At 46.0% G+C, this 22,645-nt stretch overlaps 1 protein-coding gene across 2 annotated transcripts in view; it reads right to left on the bottom strand.

Moving 5' to 3' along the window:
• PDCD11 (programmed cell death 11) overlaps positions 1–22,645 on the bottom strand; it is an 84,141-nt gene that overhangs the window by 26,544 nt on the left and 34,952 nt on the right. For both annotated transcript variants that reach the window (XM_073546565.1, XM_073546566.1), the window contains 10 exons: positions 17,346–17,492; positions 17,012–17,263; positions 15,369–15,509; positions 12,738–12,932; positions 9,444–9,614; positions 8,304–8,523; positions 6,413–6,568; positions 5,625–5,740; positions 4,311–4,789; positions 2,381–2,443 (listed from right to left, as the gene is read on the bottom strand). In XM_073546565.1, coding sequence (XP_073402666.1) covers positions 2,381–2,443; positions 4,311–4,789; positions 5,625–5,740; positions 6,413–6,568; positions 8,304–8,523; positions 9,444–9,614; positions 12,738–12,932; positions 15,369–15,509; positions 17,012–17,263; positions 17,346–17,492 — 1,940 coding nt within the window. The remainder of the gene's footprint in view (positions 1–2,380; positions 2,444–4,310; positions 4,790–5,624; positions 5,741–6,412; positions 6,569–8,303; positions 8,524–9,443; positions 9,615–12,737; positions 12,933–15,368; positions 15,510–17,011; positions 17,264–17,345; positions 17,493–22,645) is intronic.

The following is a 22,645-nucleotide window of genomic DNA, read 5'->3' as shown; positions in this document are numbered from 1 at the left end:
AGAGATTTTCAGCCCATTTTTTTGGGCTGAAAGTCCCCCCCCTCTCGGCTGATACACGAGTCATATATCTGGGGATCGGCGGGGGAGGGGGAGCGGGGATGTCAGAGATCATACTGACCCCCCCCGGAGCGGTCTCTGCATCCCCTTCAGCGGTCACGTGGTACAGCTCATTAAACTATTGAATATGCGCATATTCATGAGTTTAATGAGCGGTACAACATGAACACTGAAGGAAGAGCTGCCGGAGAGTCGGAGAAGCAGGGCTGCAGAGACTGAGCCGGGAGGGGGTAATTATAGCGATATTCACCTGTCCGGGTCCATCGCTGCTCACCGCTGTCTGTTGCGTCCTGTGTCAGTGACGTTTAGGCAGCAGGCGGAGCGGTGACGTGGTTAGTGCGCGCCGTGCCCTCTGCTGGCTGAACAGTCACTGACACAGGAAGCGGCAGACAGTAGTGAGCAGCGAAGGACCCCAGACAGGTGAATGTCTCAGGTGTCGGGTCCTGAGCAGGAGAGGCGAGTATGGCATTTTTTTTTTTGCAGCATATGGGGGCATAATATATGGAGCATCTTATGGGGGCATATTCTATGGAGCAGCATATGGGGGCATATTCTATGGGGCAGCATATGGGGGCATATTCTATGGAGCAGCATATGGGGGCACAATCCATGGAGCAGCATATGAGGGCATAATCTATGGAGCATCTTATGGGGCCATAACCTTTATGGAGCATTATATGGGGCATATTATTCTATGAAGCATCTTATGGGGCATATTCTATGGAGCATCTTATGGGGCATATTATTCTATGAAGCATCTTATGGGGCATATTCTATGGAGCATCTTATGGGGCTTCTTATGGGGGGGCATAATCTATGGAGCATCTTATGGGGCCATAACCTTTATGGAGCAGCAAATGGGGCATATTATTCTATGGAGCATCTTATGGGGCCATTATTAACCTTTGTGCAGCATTATATGGGGTGTATTTTGTATGGAGCATCTTATGGGGCCATCATGAACTGTATGGAGCATTATATGGGGCTCCTGATTCAATATGGATATTCAAAAACATTTAACCTACTGATGTCTCAATTAATTTTACTTTTATTGGTATCTATTTTTATTTTTTAAATTTACCAGTAGCTGCTGCATTTTCCACCCTAGGCTTATACACGAGTCAATAAGTTTTCCCAGTTTTTTGTGGCAAAATTAGGGGCGTCTGCTTATACACGAGTATATACGGTAATTTTGTCTAGAATGGAAAGTTATAAAACTTTGCAAATCACTTCATTTAGGATTTTCTCTTCATTACTTTAAAAATTTTTCTTGTAAGTGGATTCCAAACCCCTGCTGTACTCTAGTCTATTGGCTACCTTCAGCTGCTCCTATATCAGAATGTACTGATTTTGAGTACAGATGATGGCAGTGACAGGGTCAGCGCTTGTGTTTTTCTCTGAGTGTCCGGTTTATCAGAACAATCTCCTGCAGCAACTAATCCCCAGAATTAGGCTGCGTTCTCATGTCCTGAAGTGATCAGTTAGAACGGATCCAGCAAAAATCTAATCTGTTATCCAAAAAGTTGTGCAGATACGGCTTTTCAGTCCGTTGTCAAATAACTGATCTCTGCTGGATCCATGGTGTTTTTAACACCGAAGTCTATGGAAAACGGATCTGTTAATCAGCTATCCGTTTTTCTTTCATTTGTAATGGATCTGTTTTTTGTTTTTTTTTGCTTACTAGAACCAGTAACGGATTTGTTTTTTGCTTACTGGATCAAGTAAGAAAAAAACTATACTAATGAAAGAAAAACTGTGAACTGATTAACAGATCCATTTTCCATAAATTTCAATGTTAAAAAAATGGATCCAACAGAGATCATTTATTTAAAAACAGACAAAAACGTTGTGTCTGCACAACTTTTTTGCCAAAGACTTTCTGCTGGATCCGTTCTATCGGATCACTTCTGGCCATGTGAACATAGCCTTAGTGAGACTCAGGTGCTGAGCGAACACTTTTACTGCAATCATCTGTTCTTCAAATGGGAACAATCTGAAATCAATGCAGGGGAAGGCAGGCAAAGAGACTGGGGAAAGCAGGGGGTTTAGAAGTCACTTGAAATAATTTTTTATTTTTCTGTATTTTACAGAAATGAAGACAAATCCCCTAATAAAGTGATTTGCAAAGTTTCAGAATTTTTCATGTTGGTCAAAATGATTAAAAAAAGCTTTATTACACTTAAAAGAATACCTATATACTGATGTCAGCAAATAAAGGAGAGGAAGCTTCAGGCAGAAAACCATTGACGGCTTCCTTCACATTTACAATATTAACAGTAAAAGGCCTGATGTAGGCAGGGTGACCCCCAAATATGTCACTCACCTGGGGAGGATACTGAGCTCCAGAACAGACTTCGTCAAGTGTGGGTGCGTAATTGGAAGGAATCTGTCAAAAGGTGAAGCCATAAGTATTAATAAAGAACATACATCCATAAATCGCAGTCAGAAAGGGTTGAAATAAAAACAATTAACAGCATGGATGCCTGCACGACGCTCCACTTATTCCCTATGGGGCTGCTGGAAAAAGTGGAGTGCATTGTTAGAACGTCCCATAGGGAATGAACGCAGCAGGAGTCGAGCCTGGACACTGCCACTCTCTTCTAGCGGGGATAAAAATGCCCCATTTTGCCGACTGCTGTGCATCCCAATGGTCAGACCCCCGCCTATCCCATGGATGGATGAGAACTTAAAACAATCCCTTTAAATAAGGAGAAAACATCAGTAAAAATCGGGACAAGAATGTACATGTTGCAGGTTTGAAAATTCACAGCATGCGTCGAATCTCGTGCTGATTTTTTCCACAATATGTAGATGGGGGTTTAAAAGGGACAGTCCCTTGTATTGTACTGACAACCGATGTGGATTTGAGGGGCGGAATCTAAAATTGCCATTCCTCAATCTGCTCTGGAAAGCGGAGAAGCGAAATGCTGGGACACCATGCTGCTACTAGTCCAGACCAGTCAGGGCAGCAAAGGGAACACTAATGAAAATGGGAAGAAGAAGAAGAAGAAGAAGAAGAAGAAGAAGAAGAAGAAGAGGCTAAGGAGCAAAGGAGCAAGTTTGTTGGAATGTGAAAAGAACACTTAGGAAAAAAGATGGCGGAATAGGTAAGAAAGATCACCCCGTATTGAGGAAGGGTAAGGAAGCTGCATATGCAATAGAGACCAGCTAGCATAGACAATCTGCAAATAGCCGTGATGGTCCAGGAATGGAGTCTGAAAAACTCAGCAGAGCAAAAGAATTAGAATTGTGAGCACAAAAGGAATAGGGGGATGCCAACAATCCAGAAGAAACTGGAAGGGTATAAGCACAGAGCCCCTGAGGAAGCTTAGTCCAGCTTCACAAAGTCAGATGCACTGAAGGAGGGTGAAAAGGACAGAAAACTTTCCCACCAGAGAGACTAGACTTCGGTCTAAACTGGAGAAGGACAAGTTCCTACGGCCATGTGTACATGGACTTTTTTTGAGGTGCCTTTTGGAGCGGGTTTGCTCCAAAAGTCGCCAGAAAATAAAAACGCACTTGAAAGATTCTTCCTATTCATTTCTATCGTAAAACTACTTTTGACCTCCTCAATAACCCTGTGTGCACATACCCTAAGAGTACAACCATTCACAGTTTGGATGCCAGGTAGCTCATAACAGTTCGCTTTTGTTGGTAAGTGCAAGGATAAACCTTACTAAGAAGAGTCTTGCTAAAGATAACAGGATCCAGCTCACAGAAGATCCTTCACCCTTCCTTGATGCCTCCACAGCTATGCCAGAAGCTGAGCTCAAGTAAGGAGAGGAGGAATGGGGGACCCTGAATAGCAAGAGGACGCAGGAGGGTTGGGAACCAGGACAAGTGAAAGCTTGTGCCTCCATAGTGACCCTAGTAATAAGAAATAGGAGAGAGATATGGTAAACGAGGGAGGGTTGGCACAATATTTACCTTTCCTTCCATTTTTAACGGTTGCTTTACATATTTACCCCAGCATTCTGCCACAGATGTGGTATGGGGTGGTAAATCGGTAAAAAAATGCCTCTACCCCTCCTGGGAGGTGTCTAAGGAAAGGGCACAGCCAACCCTTTTTTCCACCTAGTGGCAGGCCACAGTACTGTACCCCTACTAATGCTATCGAAGAAAAATAAAAAATCCTACCTTCCAGGTATGGTGACACAATGGATGGAATTAGGAAAATGGTTCAGAGATACTTAAAAGCAATAAAAGAGGATGGCACCGAATGGCTGAGCCGTGGTGGAAACATCAACCCTTACCGATGCGTCTTGACATCTCGTCCTCCAATTACTCGACAGGTGACTCTTTGTTTAATCTTCAGTGTGAGTGTAGGGAAGACGCCATCTGCTGCATCTTCCAATATCTGAGAGGCATGGATCGCCCCCACTAGATTGCCATCAATAGAAACCATTACATTACTAGGCTTCACACTTTTCACAGTCCCTGTGACCAGTTCCCCAATCACCGGCTTCTCCTTCACAAGGGGCTTGATTGGCTTCACTGATCTACTGGTATTTTGGACAGCGAGCAGGAGGCCATATTCATCAAGACTCGTACTCTTCATCATCACGTTGATTTTCTGTCCAACATGGAACTTTTCTGAGTCAAACTGAAAGGTGTTATTGTAGTGACATGCAAGTGGGACAGCGGCAAGATGAGAGGAACCTTCTAAGGACACAACAACAAATTCTTCTGCCACGTGGTGCACGACCGCAGAATGCGCTGAATCGGCAGTAACCTAGTACAATTAAAAAAAAAAAAAAAAAATGATGTCAGGTGCACAATTCTGTATAAAGGATTAACAGAAAATCTGATCTAACACATCGCCCAGCTAAAAAGTACCCTGCTCTGTCCTGATGAGTGGCAAGAGCCCTGAAACAGCTGCCTGTACTTGAGTCGCTATTCTGTACAGAGGGAAGGCAATCTGCACATTTTTTTTCCCTACTGAGTGTTGCCTCTTAATTTGAAGGGGTATGCCTATCTGTGATGAAATACTACTAGAGTTTAGTAATTACTGAGCAAGTCCAACCTCTGGGACCCCCAATGATCCGAACACTGGAGGGGCCACAGCACCACATCAGCACTGCATGCCCATAACACGGTGGCTTCCAGCGCTGCCCCTGTGCAAAGGAAAAAAGAGGACGCAGGGCTATGATCTTCTCATTTTTAGGATCAGTTGGGGGGGGGGGGGGGGGGGTCCTATCAATCAAACTAATAGCCACTATTAAACTAGGTTATATCCTGGCAATATACAGAGATGGGAATCCTCCCGGTAGTAAACCAATACTCTCCCCCTTATAGGAACTTCAGTTAAATTAGCAGAGTCTTTTTGCTTTGTTTTCCTGAATATTAGCAACTAGGTGTCTAGGAGTGGTCTCTGCCTAGTCCGAAACCAATCACCATTCATTGCTACTTAAGAATGGATGTGGACTCGAAACTTCTACCAGCAGAAGTGGAAAGGGCCATCGGGATTTTGGAAATGTAAACTATATAGATTGAAAAATCAGTGCAAATTTATGGGGAGATCATAATTGGCTGAGGATACAATAACCAGGACTTGTACAAGCACTTACTGTGTATTTTGGTTTTATCATCAGTGTTTCATCCACAGAGACGTGAAGGTGGGACTTAAGGAGATCAACGTGTAGAACCACAACTTTGGCTTTTTGTCCAGCCACCAAACTTTTTGCTGCAATGAAAGACATGACAAAATATGATTGCACCTATGAAATAGAGCTGTACTAACAGTAACAAGACCACAACACGCAAAGTAGTAGCAGCGGGGTAGATGAGTTGTGCAGGTGATCTTATTTCTGCCCATAGTGTTGAGGAGGTTGATTCTTCACACCAGATAGGACGATCTCCGGGGTGTTAGTCGCGCAACCCACAGGTATTGTGCACATGTCCGAGTCTAATCAATAAGATAAATGTGCAATATCTACTGTTTGTCGTTCCATTGGCATCGGCCAGTGTTCTGCCCGGAGTGCAGTGAAGGAGACAAGATGCAAAACGATTCTAAAGGATTCCATGCATCCTCCAATAAGTGTGAACAATAAAGACCTTCCTATAGATCGTCCCTGAATGCTTAAAAGGAAACAGTGTCTGTTATTGCCTGCAGCGCTAATGACATGTCAAAAGCACTGCAGCCAATCAGTGAGCTCAGCGGCTTTTGCCATCAGCTCGGGGAAGAACCGCTGAGCTCACCAACTGGCTTCAATACTGACAACTTGACTCCAGCTGTGTAGACAAACAGCGGGAGCAGAGGTGGAGACTCAGCGCCTCAGCCGGAGTAGAAGGGGTTTTCCGAAAACTGGAAAATCCCTTTAAATTTTCATTACATTCATTAGCTGAAAGGTTTTACCTTTATTCTCATGTTGAGCTGCTGTTATTTTCTGAGCTCCAGATACTTTGCCGACACCAAACAGAACTGAACCATCCTCTTCCACGGCGTCAACAATGAGGGTCAGTTTCTTCCCCGGGACTAGGGAATAAAGATTATCACCATCCTCCAGATGCCCTAATTAAGCAAGAGGAAGACCAGAAAGTGTTAAAAAAGGGGTCACAGATGCAACAAGATTTACCCTCCATGACTTTTTAATACAGGGCTATAATGTAATAATATAGTACTGGAGCATCTTCACTTAGAACGGTGTGCGGAACCTGTTACTCATCCAGGAAAATTTACACAAAACAGAGTATTCAAATGAGTGCCGAAATGTCAGACTGTAAGGACGCAGCATATGGATTAGGTGATGGCACTTCTATACATTTCCAGAAAGCGCGAGAGAGGAACAATAATGTAGGGTTCTAGAAGATGCTTCAACACCATTATTTTCTTGGGAATACAAGTTTTTTTTTTGCATAGGTTATAACAATGGCTACATACAGTGGCATGTAAAGGTTTGGGCAACCCTGGACAAAGTTACTCCACTATTCCTGATAACTGTCATTTCATAATTACATTTCAAAATGAGGAAAAGGCAACTTGAAAAAGCTTTACTATCGGCTTATAGCCTTCTCCTGTTTTGTGGGCCTCCACCATTTTCATTTTCAGAGTGCCAAGCAGCTGCTTAGGAGATCCCATGGCTGCTTTTTTTTTTTTTTCGGCACAACGTTAGAGAAGGCTGAGTTTTTCTAAAGCTGGGAAATTTGCATCAACTGGCCTTTCCTAACTACGATAATGAACAAGCCATAACCCTATCAGGCTAATTACAGTCTGAAACCTTGGTCAAAGTAATTTGAGCACTCAAATCTCCAAGGGTGCCCAAAATGTTGCATTGTCCACTTTCCTTTGTAATTTTAATCCCTTTCCGACATCAGGCGTAATAGTACGCCGATGTCGGACTCCCTCCCTTTGATGTGGGCTCCGGCGCTGAGCCTACATCCGTTTCAGCACGTCAGCTGTTTTGAATAGCTGACATGTGCCTCTAACAGCCGCGGGTGGAATCGCAATCCACCCGTGGTTATTAACCCATTAAAAGCCGCTGTCAATCTCTGACAGCGGCATTTAACTCGGTCGGCACTCATAGGAAGTGAGCAATTCTGCTACATAGAGGTGATCTGATCATCACCTGTATGTAATAAAGGAGATGGGGTTATAGCAGCTTCTAGTCTCCCATGCAGACTATTGAAGCATTCCAAAAGTAAAACGAATCATTTAAAAATATTACAAACATCTAAAAGTTCAAATCACCCCCTTTCGCCCCATTCAAAAAAAAAAAAATCAAAACATACACTTATTTGGTATCGCCGCATTTAGAATCGCCCGATCTATCAATATAAAAAAAGAATTAACCTGATCGCTTTTTTTTTTTTCTTTAACAAGAATTTGGAATTTTTTTTCACCACTTAAATAAAAAACAACCTAGACATGTTTGGTGTCTATGAACTCGTAATGACCTGGAGAATCATAATGGCAGGTCAGTTTTAGCATTTTGTGAACATGGTAGAAAAAAAAAAAAAAATACCGGTGAGGTTGCACTTTCATTGCAATTTCACCGCACTTAGAATTTTTTTCCCTGTTTTACAGTACACGATATGTTAAAACCAATGGTGTCGTTCAAAAGTGCAACTCGTCACAATAACAGTAATTTTGACAAAGGGGTGCCCAAACTTTTACATGTCACGGTAACCGCCATGTACCTAATCCTAGGAATTATATTTATGTTGTACAATCACAAATCTTAGGATCAATCAGTAAAGAGGCTAAAATATTAACCGGCAATTCAGTCATCATTGGCAAAGAATCGTACCATGTCTGGCAAGAAGACTCCTCGAGAGCTGAATCTCCTTCATACACCGGCTCAGACGTGCAAAGCTCTCGGCCGAGCGGTCATCGGGGGCACATCGAGACATCTTCAGGGTCAGCAGGAAACGTTTCTTCTCCTCGTCAATGTTTGTCACCTCGGCCACCACCGTCTGGCCCACAGTAAAATGGTCGTTGACGTTCGTCACAAACTTGTCGCTTATTTTCTATTGCCACAAATTATTGGAAAAGAAAAAAAAAAAGAAAAATGCAGAAAGAAAAATTATATCTTTCCAGGCCCATCTTGTCTTCACAGGTTGCTGCTTGCTACATTGCCTCCCTTTCTCCCAAAACCACGGAAAATAGTGCAAAGAAGCTGCTATGTGTTCATAACCAATTTACAAAATGCGAAAAAAATGAAATAAAAACCCTAAACAATAATAAAACACCAAAAATTGTTACCGAGTACATCGCAAAAACTGCAGTTGATGTTAAACGGGTTGACCTTAATTCAATCAATCCAAATTGACCAGGGATCAGCGGAAGCGCCACTGCAGTGCGAAACGGCTGTCGTCCATTCCACTCCTGCTCCCATCGCCGATGTTTTAAAGAATTGGAATAAAGAAGTTTTTTTATCCGGTGAGTGCCATCCGTTTCTTTCGATTTAGGTAACCATTTTGACAAGTTGGATCCCGCTTTCTCTTGCGGGAAATCAGTGTTTGAGACAGAAAACTACTGGCCCCAAGCAAGTTGGAATTTATTTCAGCGAAACCTCTTACCCTGCGCGGTGCGTTTATACATTTGCACAGTCTAGATAAGGAGTTAGAGGAAGGGGGCTTTTTCTGTAACACATTGTGTGAGTGGTACGGTTCAATAGCCAAGATAGAAGCGGGGTCCGATCATGGCTGTAGCAGACGGCAGGGTGCCGTATAGCATAGTCGTCTCCTACAGTGGACGGTGCGGAGCGAGAAGAGGTAGTACTACTAAGCTTCTATAACAATTACTACATTTTCGCCCCTTTTGTGGCCAAAAGGGCCCAATTACAACAAACTACCAAAAAAGCAGACTTGTCCAATCTCTTCGTTATAGTTTTTTTTTTTTTAGAGTGACAACCAATATGGCCGCCATGTTGCAGCAACAGACGTACCGATAATGGGACTAGACCGACGAGTCCACACGGGAGCTCCACGAAGACTCCATACGGCATTATATTCTTCACAAATCCAGTGAACAGCATCCCAATCTGCAAGTCAGAAAACTCCTTGGCGCCCTGCTCCTTTTCCATGAACGAGATGAGGGCAGGTTTCCTGGTCAGTATCTGAAGGTTTTAGTAAAGGATTCACCAAGATCAAGAGGTGTCAATAGACATGCTGGAGAGCCGTTATTTAAAGGGAACCGGTCACGTTGTACATGTAAGTCCAGTCTGTGGACATCATGGTACACACGAGGAGAAGCCGAGCAGAATGATAGATAGGTTTGTTGGAAAAGATTCAGTGCCTGGTGTTTATATTCATAGGAGTCCAGTGGGCGGTCCTACTAGTGATTGACAGCTCTCTTTGCATGCACAGTCATACAGGGAAGACTGTCAATCACTAGTAGTGTTGCCCACTGGACTCATCCTTACAAGCACCAGAGATTTCAATTAATGAAAAAAAGTTTTACTGAAACCTTGCCCACAAAAATCTACGATACATCAAAACTATATATTCACACACACACACTGTTCCAAATTATTATGCAAAAAAATATTTCCTCATATTTTCTCTAAATTACCTATATGAATTGCAGTCATTGTTATTTTCCAGTCATCTAATATTCTAGTATAATTGCAATGCTTTTGAACAAACTGCCTATGAACACAGTATATTTTTAAAAATAATAAACACTCAAAATGCATGTTCCAAATTATTATGCACAGCAGAGTTTTCAACCTTTATATTTTTTTTTTGAACAAAAAAATGGTCAATTGTGAAATTATAAGCATTATCAGCTTATTACAAAATGAAATCAGTTTTCAAGTCAAAACTTTATTCTAGGTGATGTTACATTTGCACATAGGACCCCTTGTTGGAAAGAAGCTTCTGAACTCTCTCGTCCATTGAATTTGTCAGTTTTTGGATGGTTTGTGCGTCAATTGTTTTGCATGTGGACAGAATACCCTCCCAGAGCTGTTGCTTAGATGTGACCTGCCTCCCGCCATCATAGACACTCCTTTTGATGATGCTCCAGAGGTTCTCAATGGGGTTGAGGTCAGGGGAAGATGGTGACCACACCATAAGTTTGTCCTCTTTTATGCCCATAGCAGCCAGAGATGCAGATGTGTTATTTGCAGCAGGAGACGGCGCATTATCATGCATGAAAATGATCTTGCTGCGGAAAGCACGGTTCTTCCTCTTGAACTATGGCAGGAAGTGCTGTTTTAGAAACTCCACATAGATTATGGAGTTCATCTTTACCCCTTCAGGGATCCTAAAGGGGCCGACAATCTCTCTCCCCATGATTCCAACCCAAAACATTACTCCACCTCCTCCTTGTTGGCGCCTTAGCCGTGTTTTCATGGGGTGTCCATCAACCAGCCATCTCCACTCCATCCATCTGGACCATCGAGCGTTGCACGGCACTCATCGGTGAACAAAACAGTTTGGAAGTCAGTCTTCATGTATCGCTTGGCCCACTGGAGCCGTTTCTGCTTGTGCGCAGTGGATAGAGGTGATCGACAGGATGGCTTACGCACAGCTGCAAACCTCTGAAGGACCCTGCATCTTGTTGTTCTGGGGACGTTGGAGGCACCAGCAGCTTCACAAACTTGTCTGCTGCTGTGACGAGGCATTTTTGCAGCTGCTCTTTTAACCTGACGCAATTGCCTGTTGGAAAGAGTCCTCAATTTTTCCTTATCAGCACGCACACGTGTGTGCTGGGAATCAGCTACATACTTCTTGATTGTGAGATGATCACGATGAAGTGTCTTGGCAATGTTGATTGTAGTCATGCCTTGGCCTAAATACTCCACAATTTGTTGCTTCTCTGCAGCCGACACATCCTTTTTCTTTCCCATTTTGGAAAAAATGTAGGCTGCTTAATAATGTGGAACAGCCTTCTTAAGTTGTCTTGCCTTTATTTGGACACACCTGCCAAACTAATGTGCACAGGTATCTGCAATTGCTTTCAGTGATATAAAGAGCCCTGACACACATCGCCATCAATGAGTTCAAATGACAAACAAAAAAATTCTAACCTTATCACTCCTAAACTCTTTTTGCATAATAATTTGGAACACAGTTTTTATATATATATATATATATATATATATATATATATATATTTTTATTTATTTTTTTTTTTTTACATAAAATGACTGCTCAAACCAAGCACAGGCGCTCGGTGCACTTTTGGCATGGCCAAACAGATCATTACAACCTTCCCACCTGTTTTCCATCAATCCCCACCGTCCTCTTCATCGACTGACAGTTCAAACAATACTGGAAGCAGAGAGGTGTGGCGATAGATGGAATACATGTGGGTGGGAAGGTGCACTGAACTGTTTGTCCATGCCAAAGGAGCATCCAGAGCATGTGCTTGGTTTCAACAGTCATGCACGGATTCCCTTTAAGAAATACTATATTCCTGTGTAATTTGAAGTGAAATCTGGTGATTTGTTAATGATCGCGGTGAACCTACCATGCCTGCGATTGGCATTTGGTTGCGTCCCAATCAAATGAAGTCATGGTCCCGCTTCTGAGCCACAACCTGCATTATTGACCATGGGTATGCTGAAGCCTAGCGCTATACTTAGCTGTATCCATTAGTCTCAAACAACAAAGAGTGCAATGGCGAGCATGTGGGATTGTGGCTCCATTTAAACCAGACACCCCAAGGTCACACTCATGAGATCGAACGATTTACCCCTTTAAAGGGAATCTGTCAGTAAGTTTTGCTGTGTAATCTGAACACAGCAGGAGATAGAGGCTGAGACACAGAATTCAGGGATGTGTCACTTGTCAAAGTGCACGCGATTGTTTACTAACTGTGAGAGATTTATCACCTTGATTAACATTACTGGACTAGTCCGGCAACGCCCCCTTCTGTGATTAGCACCTCACTGTCTATGGCCTTTCTATGTGGAGCCTGTTGGGGGTGGGGTTAGCTTTCTCAGCTCTGCTTCATTCCAAATCTAAAAGCTCTGATTGTGTCAGAACAGTGGCACCCAGTAATCTAAGTGACACATCGTTGGATTCAGGGTCTCTTTGCCTACATCATGCTGCTCTCAGTGGAGGTAGCAAAAACCTGCTGACAGATCCCTTTAAGCAGCATTGCCTGTTCACATCTCCTTCATAGAGGAGACTGCAGCGACACCTAGGATTGTCAGTTCCGTAATCCTAAAGATGGGAAAATATCGAGGCTGAAAATAAAAACATTAGGACATAAAGACTGAAAAGGATACAATTTTGCCTTTTAAGGTGCTGAGACCCATTAGTCCGGTGAGCTCATCACCCTCCTGCAAACATTGCCACAACAGCTCACAATTAGAGACGTGATCAGACAGATGAGTCTTCGGAAGAAATGCAGGACTTTCCTCGGGCAGAATCAGCACGTTCAGCCCATCACCTGCCTTACTTGCAATTTTCACATCAACAGTCTGACAAAAAGAAAAAATATAATTATACATAATACAGTGACCCGAACCTACAGATAACATTTTATAGGAAGGAAACTAAAACCAGTGAAAAGACCCCAAATTTTATATCCCTGCTATAGGGAGGTATTATGGGCAAACAGCAAGAGGTGCAAGAGTTGATAACAAAAAAAGCTATGCAAGACCACAAGGGACTGGTGTCAGGGCCACATACAGTTACAAGTCTCCAGTCATCCCTATGCTCTTGGCATCATGCAGGGCACCAGCAGAGTTATCTCATGACAGTAAATATGGTAGGTATAATTACAAAGTGCTTGTAAAATAAATACTCTCCATTCTCAGGAAGAAAAGGATGTTTAATTCTACAGTGTACAGCTTGTAGTCTAGCTTATCGGCCACTTCTGGAGTCTATGAGAGGTGGCCCATTTCAGCGCCGGGCGGATCTCCAGGTCAGCATGGCACTTACACCCGGCATCGCACTTTCAACTGTATCGGCATCCTAGATGCCATGCCAATAGAGTTGAAAGCAACGAGTCATTACAACGAGCCCGCTGTACCAAGATGTGCAGAGGATCTGAAGACACCATGAAGAGACCAGAGCCGCACGCTAACGGGCAGAGGTAAGTATTTATGTTTTAAATGTTGGGCCCATTACACTGTATGGAGCACTATGCAGGGCCCATTACACTGTATGGAGCACTACGTGGGGTCCGTTATACTGTATGGAGCACTATGTGGAGCCCATTACACTGTATGGAGCACTATGTGGGGCCATTACACTGTATGGAGCACTATGTGGGGCCATTACACTGTATGGAGCACTATGTGGGGCCACTACACTGTATGGAGCACTATGTGGGGCCCATTACACTGTATAGAGCACTATGTGGGGCCCATTACACTGTATGGTGCACTATGTGGGGCCATTACACTGTATGGAGCACTGGGGCCAGTTACACTGTATGGAGCACTATGTGGGGCCAGTTACACTGTATGGAGCACTATGTGGGGCCAGTTACACTGTATGGAGCACTATGTGAGGCCCACTATACTGTATGGAGCACTATGTGGAGCCATTACACTGTATGGAGCACTATGTGGAGCCAGTTACACTGTATGGAGCACTATGTGGGGCCAGTTACACTGTATGGAGCACTATGTGGGGCCAGTTACACTGTATGGAGCACTATGTGGGGCCAGTTATACTGTATGGAGCACTATGTGAGGCCCACTATACTGTATGGAGCACTATGTGGGGCCAGTTACACTGTATGGAGCACTATGTGGGGCCAGTTACACTGTATGGAGCACTATGTGGGGCCAGTTATACTGTATGGAGCACTATGTGAGGCCCACTATACTGTATGGAGCACTATGTGGGGCCATTACACTGTATGGAGCACTATGTGGGGCCACTACACTGTATGGAGCACTATGTGGGGCCATTATACCGTATGGAGTACTATGTGGGGCCCATAATAAGGTAACATCTTTCTCAGTTCTGTTTCATTCTAAATCGTAAAACTCTAATTGTGTCCAGTAATCTGTGTGACACATCATTGGATTCAGGGTCTATTTGCCTACATCATGCTGCTCTCAGACGAGACAGCAAAAACCCGCTGACAGATTCCCTTTAAAGAGAACAGGATGTGGTGTCGCCTGTGTGTATGAAATGGTAGTGTACCTATGTGATCACAACTCCATTCATTGCTTTAGGTTTTTGGGACAATTATTGTACATGAGTGACCACAGCCTAAACATTGAGTATGAGTATAGAACAGAAGTCATGCGTGCTCACTATCAGTGCATTTATACAAGACCCCTTTTATCAGTTGATCCCCCATAATCCTGCACTTAATCGCCTAGCCTGTTATCGGTGGGATAACCCTTTTAAAATACCCATGGCTTCAGAACCTGTCCATTATCTATATTCATAAAGATGGAAAACATACATGTGGCCATTCACCTTAAACAAAGGTGGCATGAACCCACAGATTTGGGTGCAACAGGCTGACCATCCAATTTGGCTAGAGAGATCCTGACTCTCCTCTGAAGGCAGACGTCAGAACAAGGAAGATGGGGCAATTGGATTTCATACACACCCAATCATTTTGTTCTTTTCTCAAGGAATAAAACCCACCAGACCTGTTTGGTAGCGACTTTCGACTTTCACTCCTCACTCATGTGTGATGCACTGAGAGTGCATGTGTACAGGGGGATACTGAGCAATGGCTATGGGTGTGTGACTCCTAAATGTTTCTGCAAATAAAATCCCATTGTTTCCTTACCACACTGAAGGAATGGCCAGTTATGTGAAGAGACTTGGCAAGATTTATAATTTGATTTCTTGTTTTTAGTTTATCTGAACGTTCCTCATCATAGACATGGAGCAATAACAATAGAAACCATCAGACGGTGATGATACTGGGCCAGAAATACCTTTCCATCTGTACAGGTTTGTGTAACCTCTTTTAAAGGTTTAGATTTCTTCACTCCTTTCTCCTCCTCATCAAGCATCTTGAAGGACAGCCGCAGTTTCCCTGTCTCAGGATTACAATCCAAAATTCTTACTTTAACCACCTGAAAATGATACAAAGCCACATACATATCACAAATATAAAATACACTATATGTATAACATCCGTCCACCACCGTGTACAACATCATAACAGCCATCACCCACCCCCCGCATGTATAACATCCGTCCCCCCCGTGTATAACATCATAACATCCGTCCTTTCCCCCCAGCGTACAACATCCATCCTTCCTGCCCCCCCCAGCATATAACGTCCGTCCCTACCTCCCCACCAGTGAATAACATCATAAACAGCCGTCCTTCCCCCCCCAGCATGTATAACATCCATCCCTCCCGCCCCCCCAGTGTATAACATCCGTCCTTCCCTCCATCCCCCCAGTGTATAACATACGTCCCTCCCCCCGGTGTATAAAATCTGCCCCTCCCGCCCCCCCAGTATTTAACATCCGTCCCTCCCGCCCCCCCAGTGTATAACATTCGTCCTCCCCCCAGTGTATAACATCCGTCCCTCCCTCCCCCCAGTGTATAACATCCGTCCCTCCCTCTCCCCAGTGTATAACATCCGTCCCTCCCTCCCCCCAGGGTATAACATCCGTCCCTCCCTCCCCCCAGGGTATAACATCCGTCCCTCCCTCCCCCCAGTGTATAACATCCGTCCCTCCCTCCCCCCAGTGTATAACATCCGTCCCTCCCTCCCCCCAGTGTATAACATCCGTCCCTCCTTCCCCCCAGTGTATAACATCCATCCCTCCCTCCCCCCAGTGTATAACATCCGTCCCTCCCTCCCCCCAGTGTATAACATCGTAACATCCGTTCTCCCTCCCTGCATGTATAACATCCGTCCCTCCCCCCGTGTATAACATCATAACATCCGTCCCATCCGCATGTATAACATACGTCCCTCTCCGGATGCTCACTGATACATTGGTAGCTCCTATTACAGGACCGCCCTGGTATCAAGTCAGAACATGACATTTCTTCCCTCCCAAATATTCCACCATCACTTGTGAGTGATATTATAGAGAAGAGTAAGGAGCCACAGCAACTCAGCCACGAAGTGAAGACCACGTAAAGTTACACATTGGGGTCAGCGAGTGCTGAGGCGCAGAGGGCAGAAAGGCACCAACGTTCTGCTGACTCCATAACTGCAGAGTCTATGCTTCCTCTGGTATTAACATCAGCACAGACATTTCACCATCGTCATATCTACAGTATATCTAGAGGAAAAAAAGGTTTAACCATGATCAGTGATTCTTATAGGACTCTGCCACATGATGTGGTAATGGTTGATTCACTATAAAGTACAAGGAGAGGTCTGGATGCATTTTTTACGAATATAATAAATATTACAGGTTACAGGCACTAGATAGTGTGATGGGACACTAATCAGGGCAACTAGTCCGATTGCCATACGTAGAGGCAATATGGGGCAATTAGCATCCGCCTCATGGGGTTTTTTCCTTCCTCTGGATCAACAAGTTAAGCTACAAGTTAAACTTATTGCACTTATGTCTACTTTCAACCTTAAAAACTATTAAACTATTACCTGTCCCTGATAGAAAACTTCTTCTGGTGATGAAATGTACTCGGTGCTCAACTCCATGATCGGTGCCAGCCCTTGGACATTGTTATAAAACCTGACGATGCAGCCGCAACTTTTCACCGACCAGATAAAGCCGTGAGTGACCAGACCAGGGGTCGCATCGTGGTAGATGGTGACGATTGGCAACTTCGAATTTATCAGAATTTTCTTCCTGGTCAAGATCAACTTCTTGGCTGCTGGGTCCACACTTAGGACCTGCGCAATAGTAAGAGACCAGGATAGATCAGTGACACAGAAGTCCCATAATTCTCAAAGACCAAAAGTGTGATTTCCTCACCCTGCACTTGATCTTGGTCCCAGGCGGGTATTTCTTCTCCGGCTGTTGCAGAGTGACATCTGCCAGGTGTAGGGTGGGCACAATACCGTTCAGGCGTTTCGTGATATCCACCACCATTCCTATTGGGGTTATACGGTTTACTGTCCCCTGTGTGCAGAAAAGGCAGATGAGTGGGCAACCCAAGCATAGCGGGAATATAGATCATACGTGTAGGACTACTGATGCATATCTTCTGTCCCAATGAGGGAAGAAGCCACCTTACAACAATAACCCTTGTCATATTTCTTATTAGGGCATATGGACATCACAGACCAAACCCCGGGACTTCCCTAGCATAAAAATATCCTCAGCAGCCATAACTGCAGGGAAAATGTACATCCACCCTTACTGATCCTCTGATCCATTCTTGCCCAGATTACCACAACTACTAGTGATGAGCAAGCGTGCTCCGATAAGAGGTTATCTGAGCATGCTTGTGTGCTAACCGAGTGTTATCGGTGTGCTCAAAAAAACAGGATTTTTGGGTTGCTTACCGTAAAATCTGTTTCTCGGAGCCTTCATTGGGGGACACAGAGACCATGGGTGTATGCTGCTGCCACTAGGAGGCTGACACTATGCACAAAAAAAGGTTAGCTTCTCCTCCGCAGTATACACCCCACCAACCGGCAGGAATTTCCTCAGTTAGTGAGAAAGCAGTAGGAGAAGTAACAGAATAGATTGAAACAGAACAGACAACTCAACTGTACATAACCAACATCATAAGAACAGGAGTTGTAGAACATGGGAGGGTGCTGTGTCCCCCAATGAAGGCTCCGAGAAACAGATTTTACGGTAAGCAACCCAAAAATCCTGTTTTCTCTATCGCTTCATTGGGGGACACAGAGACCATGGGACGTCCCAAAGCAGTCCCTGGGGAGGGAAAACAAACTTCCATCAGGCCAGCGGACTCACCACCGCTGCCTGCAGGATCCTTCTACCTAGGCTGGCATCCGCCGAAGCGTAGGTGTGGACCTTGTAGAATGTCACAAACGTGTGAACAGATGACCAGGTTGCAGCTTTGCAAAGTTGCAGTGCGGAAGCTCTGTGGCGCACAGCCCATGAGGCACCCACTGCCCGGGTAGAGTGAGCTCTAATTCCCGGAAGGGCCACTCGATGCTTGATCCGGTAGGCATCCAAAATTGCCGACTTGATCCAGGGAGCAATAGTAGCTTTGGAGGCCGGCTGACCTTTCCGCGCCCCATCTGGAATGATGAAAAGAGAGTCTGACTTCCTCAAACGAGTCATTCTAGCTAGGTAGACCTTCATTGCCCTGACCAAGTCCAGCTTGTTCAAGGAGCGCTCCCGAGGGCGAGTTGGACCCGGACAAGAGGACGGGAGAACAATATCCTCATTCAGGTGGAAAGTGGACACCACGTTAGGAAGGAAAGAAGGCGGAGTCCGTAGAACTACCTTGTCCTGGTGGAGCACCAAGAAAGGGGAACGACAAGAAAGGGCCGCCAATTCCGACACGCGCCGGATGGAGGTGACGGCTACTAGGAAGGCTACTTTCCATGAAAGGAGAGATAGGGAAACTTCCCTGAGAGGTTCAAAGGGAGGACCTTGCAGAACCTCGAGAACCAGATTACGATCCAATGGATGTACGGGTAGGAGGAGCCGCATGAGCCACTCCCTGAAGGAAGGTCTTGACCTGAGGACGGGAGGCCAATGTCTTCTGGAACAAAATGGATAGCGCCGAGACTTGACCTTTTAAAGAGCTGAGGGCAAGGCCCACATCAAGGCCTGCCTGAAGAAACGCCAGGACAGAAGGGAGAGGAAATTACATGGGCGGAATGTTATTGGCCTCACACCAAGTGAAATAGGCTTTCTGGCCCGGATCATGGTATGAATAACCCGATCAGAAAAACCTGATCGTTTCAAAACCTTGGTCTCAATAACCACGCCGTCAAATTGAGCGGCCGAGAATTGAGGTGGCAAATCGGGCCCTGAGACAGCAGATCTGCCCTGTCTGGAAGCTCCCAGGGGGCGTCCGCGAGAAGGTTGACGATGTCCACGAACCAAGACCTTCTGGGCCAATTCGGGCGATGAGGATGACTGGATTTCCTTCTGCTTTGATTCTCTTCAACAGCTTGGGAACAAGGGGAAGGGGAGGGAACAGGTAGGGGAGCTCGAACTAAGACCAAGGAATGGTCAGAGCGTCGGCGCCCATGGCGAGAGGATCTCGAGCCCTGGATACAAACTGTGGGACTTTCCTGTTGAGGCGAGACGCCAGCAGGTCAACGTCCGGAGTTCCCCAACGACGGCAAAGCTGATGAAATACATCCGGATGTAAGGACCACTCTCCCGCCGCGGGACCCCCGCGGCTGAGAAAATCGGCGGCCCAGTTGTCCATGCCGGGAATGTGCACCGCGGATATTGTTGGAACTGAAACCTCTGCCGAGTGAAGAATTTTGGACACTTCCGCTAGGGCTGAGGCACTCCGTGTCCCCCCCTGGTGGTTGATATCTGCCACCGCTGTGGCAGTCTGTCTGAATACGGATTGGCAGGCCCCTGAGAAGTCTCTCCCAGTGAACGAGAGACAGATAGATCGCCCGTATCTCGACGACGTTGATCGGCAGAGCTGTCTCTAGTCGACCACCGACCCTGAACAGTGTGATTGCGAAATACTGCCCCCCCAGCCGAGGAGGCTGGCATCCGTTGTCACAATCTGCCAGTGAATGAGAAGGAATGACCGTCCTAGGGCAATGAGAGGTGACGTCCGCCACCAAATGAGGGACTGCCTGACCTGGTATGAAAGGCGAATTGGACGATCCAGGGAAAGAACAGACCTGCTCCACCGAGACAGGATGGCCTGTTGGAGGGTTCTGGAGTGAAATTGAGCAAAGGGAATCGCTTCTGCCGACGCCACCATCTTTCCTAGAACTTTCATGGTTGTCCAGAGAGATGGAAGTCGTGTGGTCTGCAGCGATCGTACATCTCGCTGCAGAGAAACTATCTTCTCCTCTGGGAGAAAAACCCTCGATCGACGAGTGTCGAACAATAGGCCCAGAAACACCAGACGTTGTGTTGGAACAAGGCAGGACTTCTTTTTGTTGACGAGCCACCCAAAATTGGACAGGGTGTCGAGGACGATGGTAAGATTTTGGAGAGCCTGGTGAAAAGACGGAGCTTTGATCAGAATGTCGTCGAGGTATGGAAAAAGAACGAGACCTCTGATCCTCAACAAGGCCATCAACGCCGCCATGATCTTTGTAAAAACTCTGGGTGCGGTGGCGAGACCGAACGGCAGTGCAACTAACTGGTAGTGGTCCTGGTGAATCGCAAAACACAGGACTCTCTGATGCCCGGGAAAGATGGGAACATGTAGATAGGCATCTTGAATGTCTATTGAACACATGAACTCCTGCGTCTCCATGGAAGCGATTACCGACCGAAGAGACTCCATCCTGAAATGACGCAATCGGACCCTCTTGTTCAGAAACTTGAGATGCAGGATGGGACGAACTGCATCGTCTTTTTTCGGCACTACAAACAGGTTTGATTAAAACCCTGTGAAACATTCTGATTCGGGAACGGACAAAATCACCCCGGAACTGAGGAGAGAGGTGATGGATGCAAAGAAACCCGGAACTAAGGCAGGGTCTTTTGGAGGGACTCTAAGAAACGATCCCGGGGAAGAGAAACAAACTATCTTGTATGCTGAGGATACAACTTCCCTGACCCAAGCGTCCTCTACTGAGGCAAGCCAGACGTCTCTGTAGAAAAGGAGTCAACCGCCCAGTTGGGAAGGACCCTCGGGACTTCCTTGATAGTCATGCTGATGTGGACCGACCAGATCTGGACCTGGAGGATCTGCCCTGGGATGAGTGAGATTGCCAGGAGGGAGTGGGTCTGAAGGAGACCTTCTTTCTATCCTGGCGTGCCTGCGGCCTCTGTTGGTAGACCGAAAGGGCCGAAACTGACGCCTTAGCGGAGGCCTACGAGGCTTGGACTGAGGGAGGAGGGAACTTGTGCCTCCAGTAGTGTCCCTAATAATCTGGTCCAGCTGGGATCCAAAGAGACACGCTCCCTGAAAAGGCAGATTGGTAAGGGACTTTTTTGAAGACAAATCCGCCTGCCAAGCCTTGAGCCAAATTGTACGCCGGATTGTCATCACGTTGCTGGACGCCTGAGCCGCGCAAGACGCGGCATCCAAGGAGGCAGAGAGCAGATAATCCCCTGCATGGGAGATCTGGTTGGCCAGTTCGGCCAATTGCTCTGGTTGGGCTTTATCTAGGATGCCCTTGCGGAGATCCTCTGCCCAAGTAGCTATGGCCTTTGCTACCCAAGATGAAGCGAAGGCTGGGCTTAGCGCCGCCGCAGCCGCTTCGAATACTGACTTTGCTAAGGATTCTATAATTCTGTCATTAGAATCCTTTAGCGACGCCACACCTGAAATCGGGAGGACCGTGTTGTTAAGATAGTCTGGACACGGGAGCGTCTACAGAGGGGGAAGCCGACCACTTGTCGGTGAGCTCTTTTGAAAATGGATAGAGCACGCCGAGGCGCTTCCCTCTTTGAAAGCGTCTGGTCGGATTTTCTCTCTCCCTGGTAAGGATCTTGCCAAACTCAGAGTGGGAGGCGAAGACTCTGGAAGGTGTTTCTGCCCGTCTGAACGAAACCTCCTGATCTGAGAGTTTCGCAGGGGAGTCTGTATTTCGAAGGTGTGGTTAATCGCAGCAATGAGGTTCTGTACCGTAACCTTCATGTCCGCGTCCTGGTCCGAATCCAGCTCTAAAATCTCTTCGGATGACGCGTCCGAAAACGCTTCACCTGACTCGGGTGAGGAGGCACGGGAAGGCGACTGCTGGGAAGGACTATGTGGAGAGACCAGGTCAGGAGAGGATTCCGGCCGGAGATCCTGCCTGGGTCTTTTGCAGCTTCTGCTGGCTGGCTCAGATGGAACCCCTTGCGACCTGCTGGACCCTGCAGAAGTGTCCAGGGACAACTTATCAAGAACGGCCACTAGGGACTGAGACACCCTGGTGAGGTCCGCCACTGATTGTGATAGAGAAGAGGCCTAGCCAGGAGTGGGAGGGTTCACACTCACGTGGCGCAATAGATGGTTCCTGGACGGCATCAGGCTGAATGGGATTACTGCAGCCTAAGCCGAGGGGAGTGGGAAAGTTGCAGCGCGGAAGCTCTGTGCTGGCGGACGGGCACGTTCCGGTTTGGGGTTAGACATAATGAAAGAAAAGAAGAAAGAACCCCGAGGAGATGCCGGAAGGTTGAGGGAAAGAAGGAAGAGGAGGGTGTCAGTCTGC

The sequence above is a fragment of the Dendrobates tinctorius genome, unplaced genomic scaffold, assembly GCF_039654945.1.
Source record: "Dendrobates tinctorius isolate UK_male_01 unplaced genomic scaffold, ASM3965494v1 ptg000149l, whole genome shotgun sequence".
Taxonomy (NCBI): Eukaryota; Metazoa; Chordata; class Amphibia; order Anura; family Dendrobatidae; genus Dendrobates; species Dendrobates tinctorius.
This window is presented reverse-complemented; position numbering and strand designations above follow the sequence as displayed.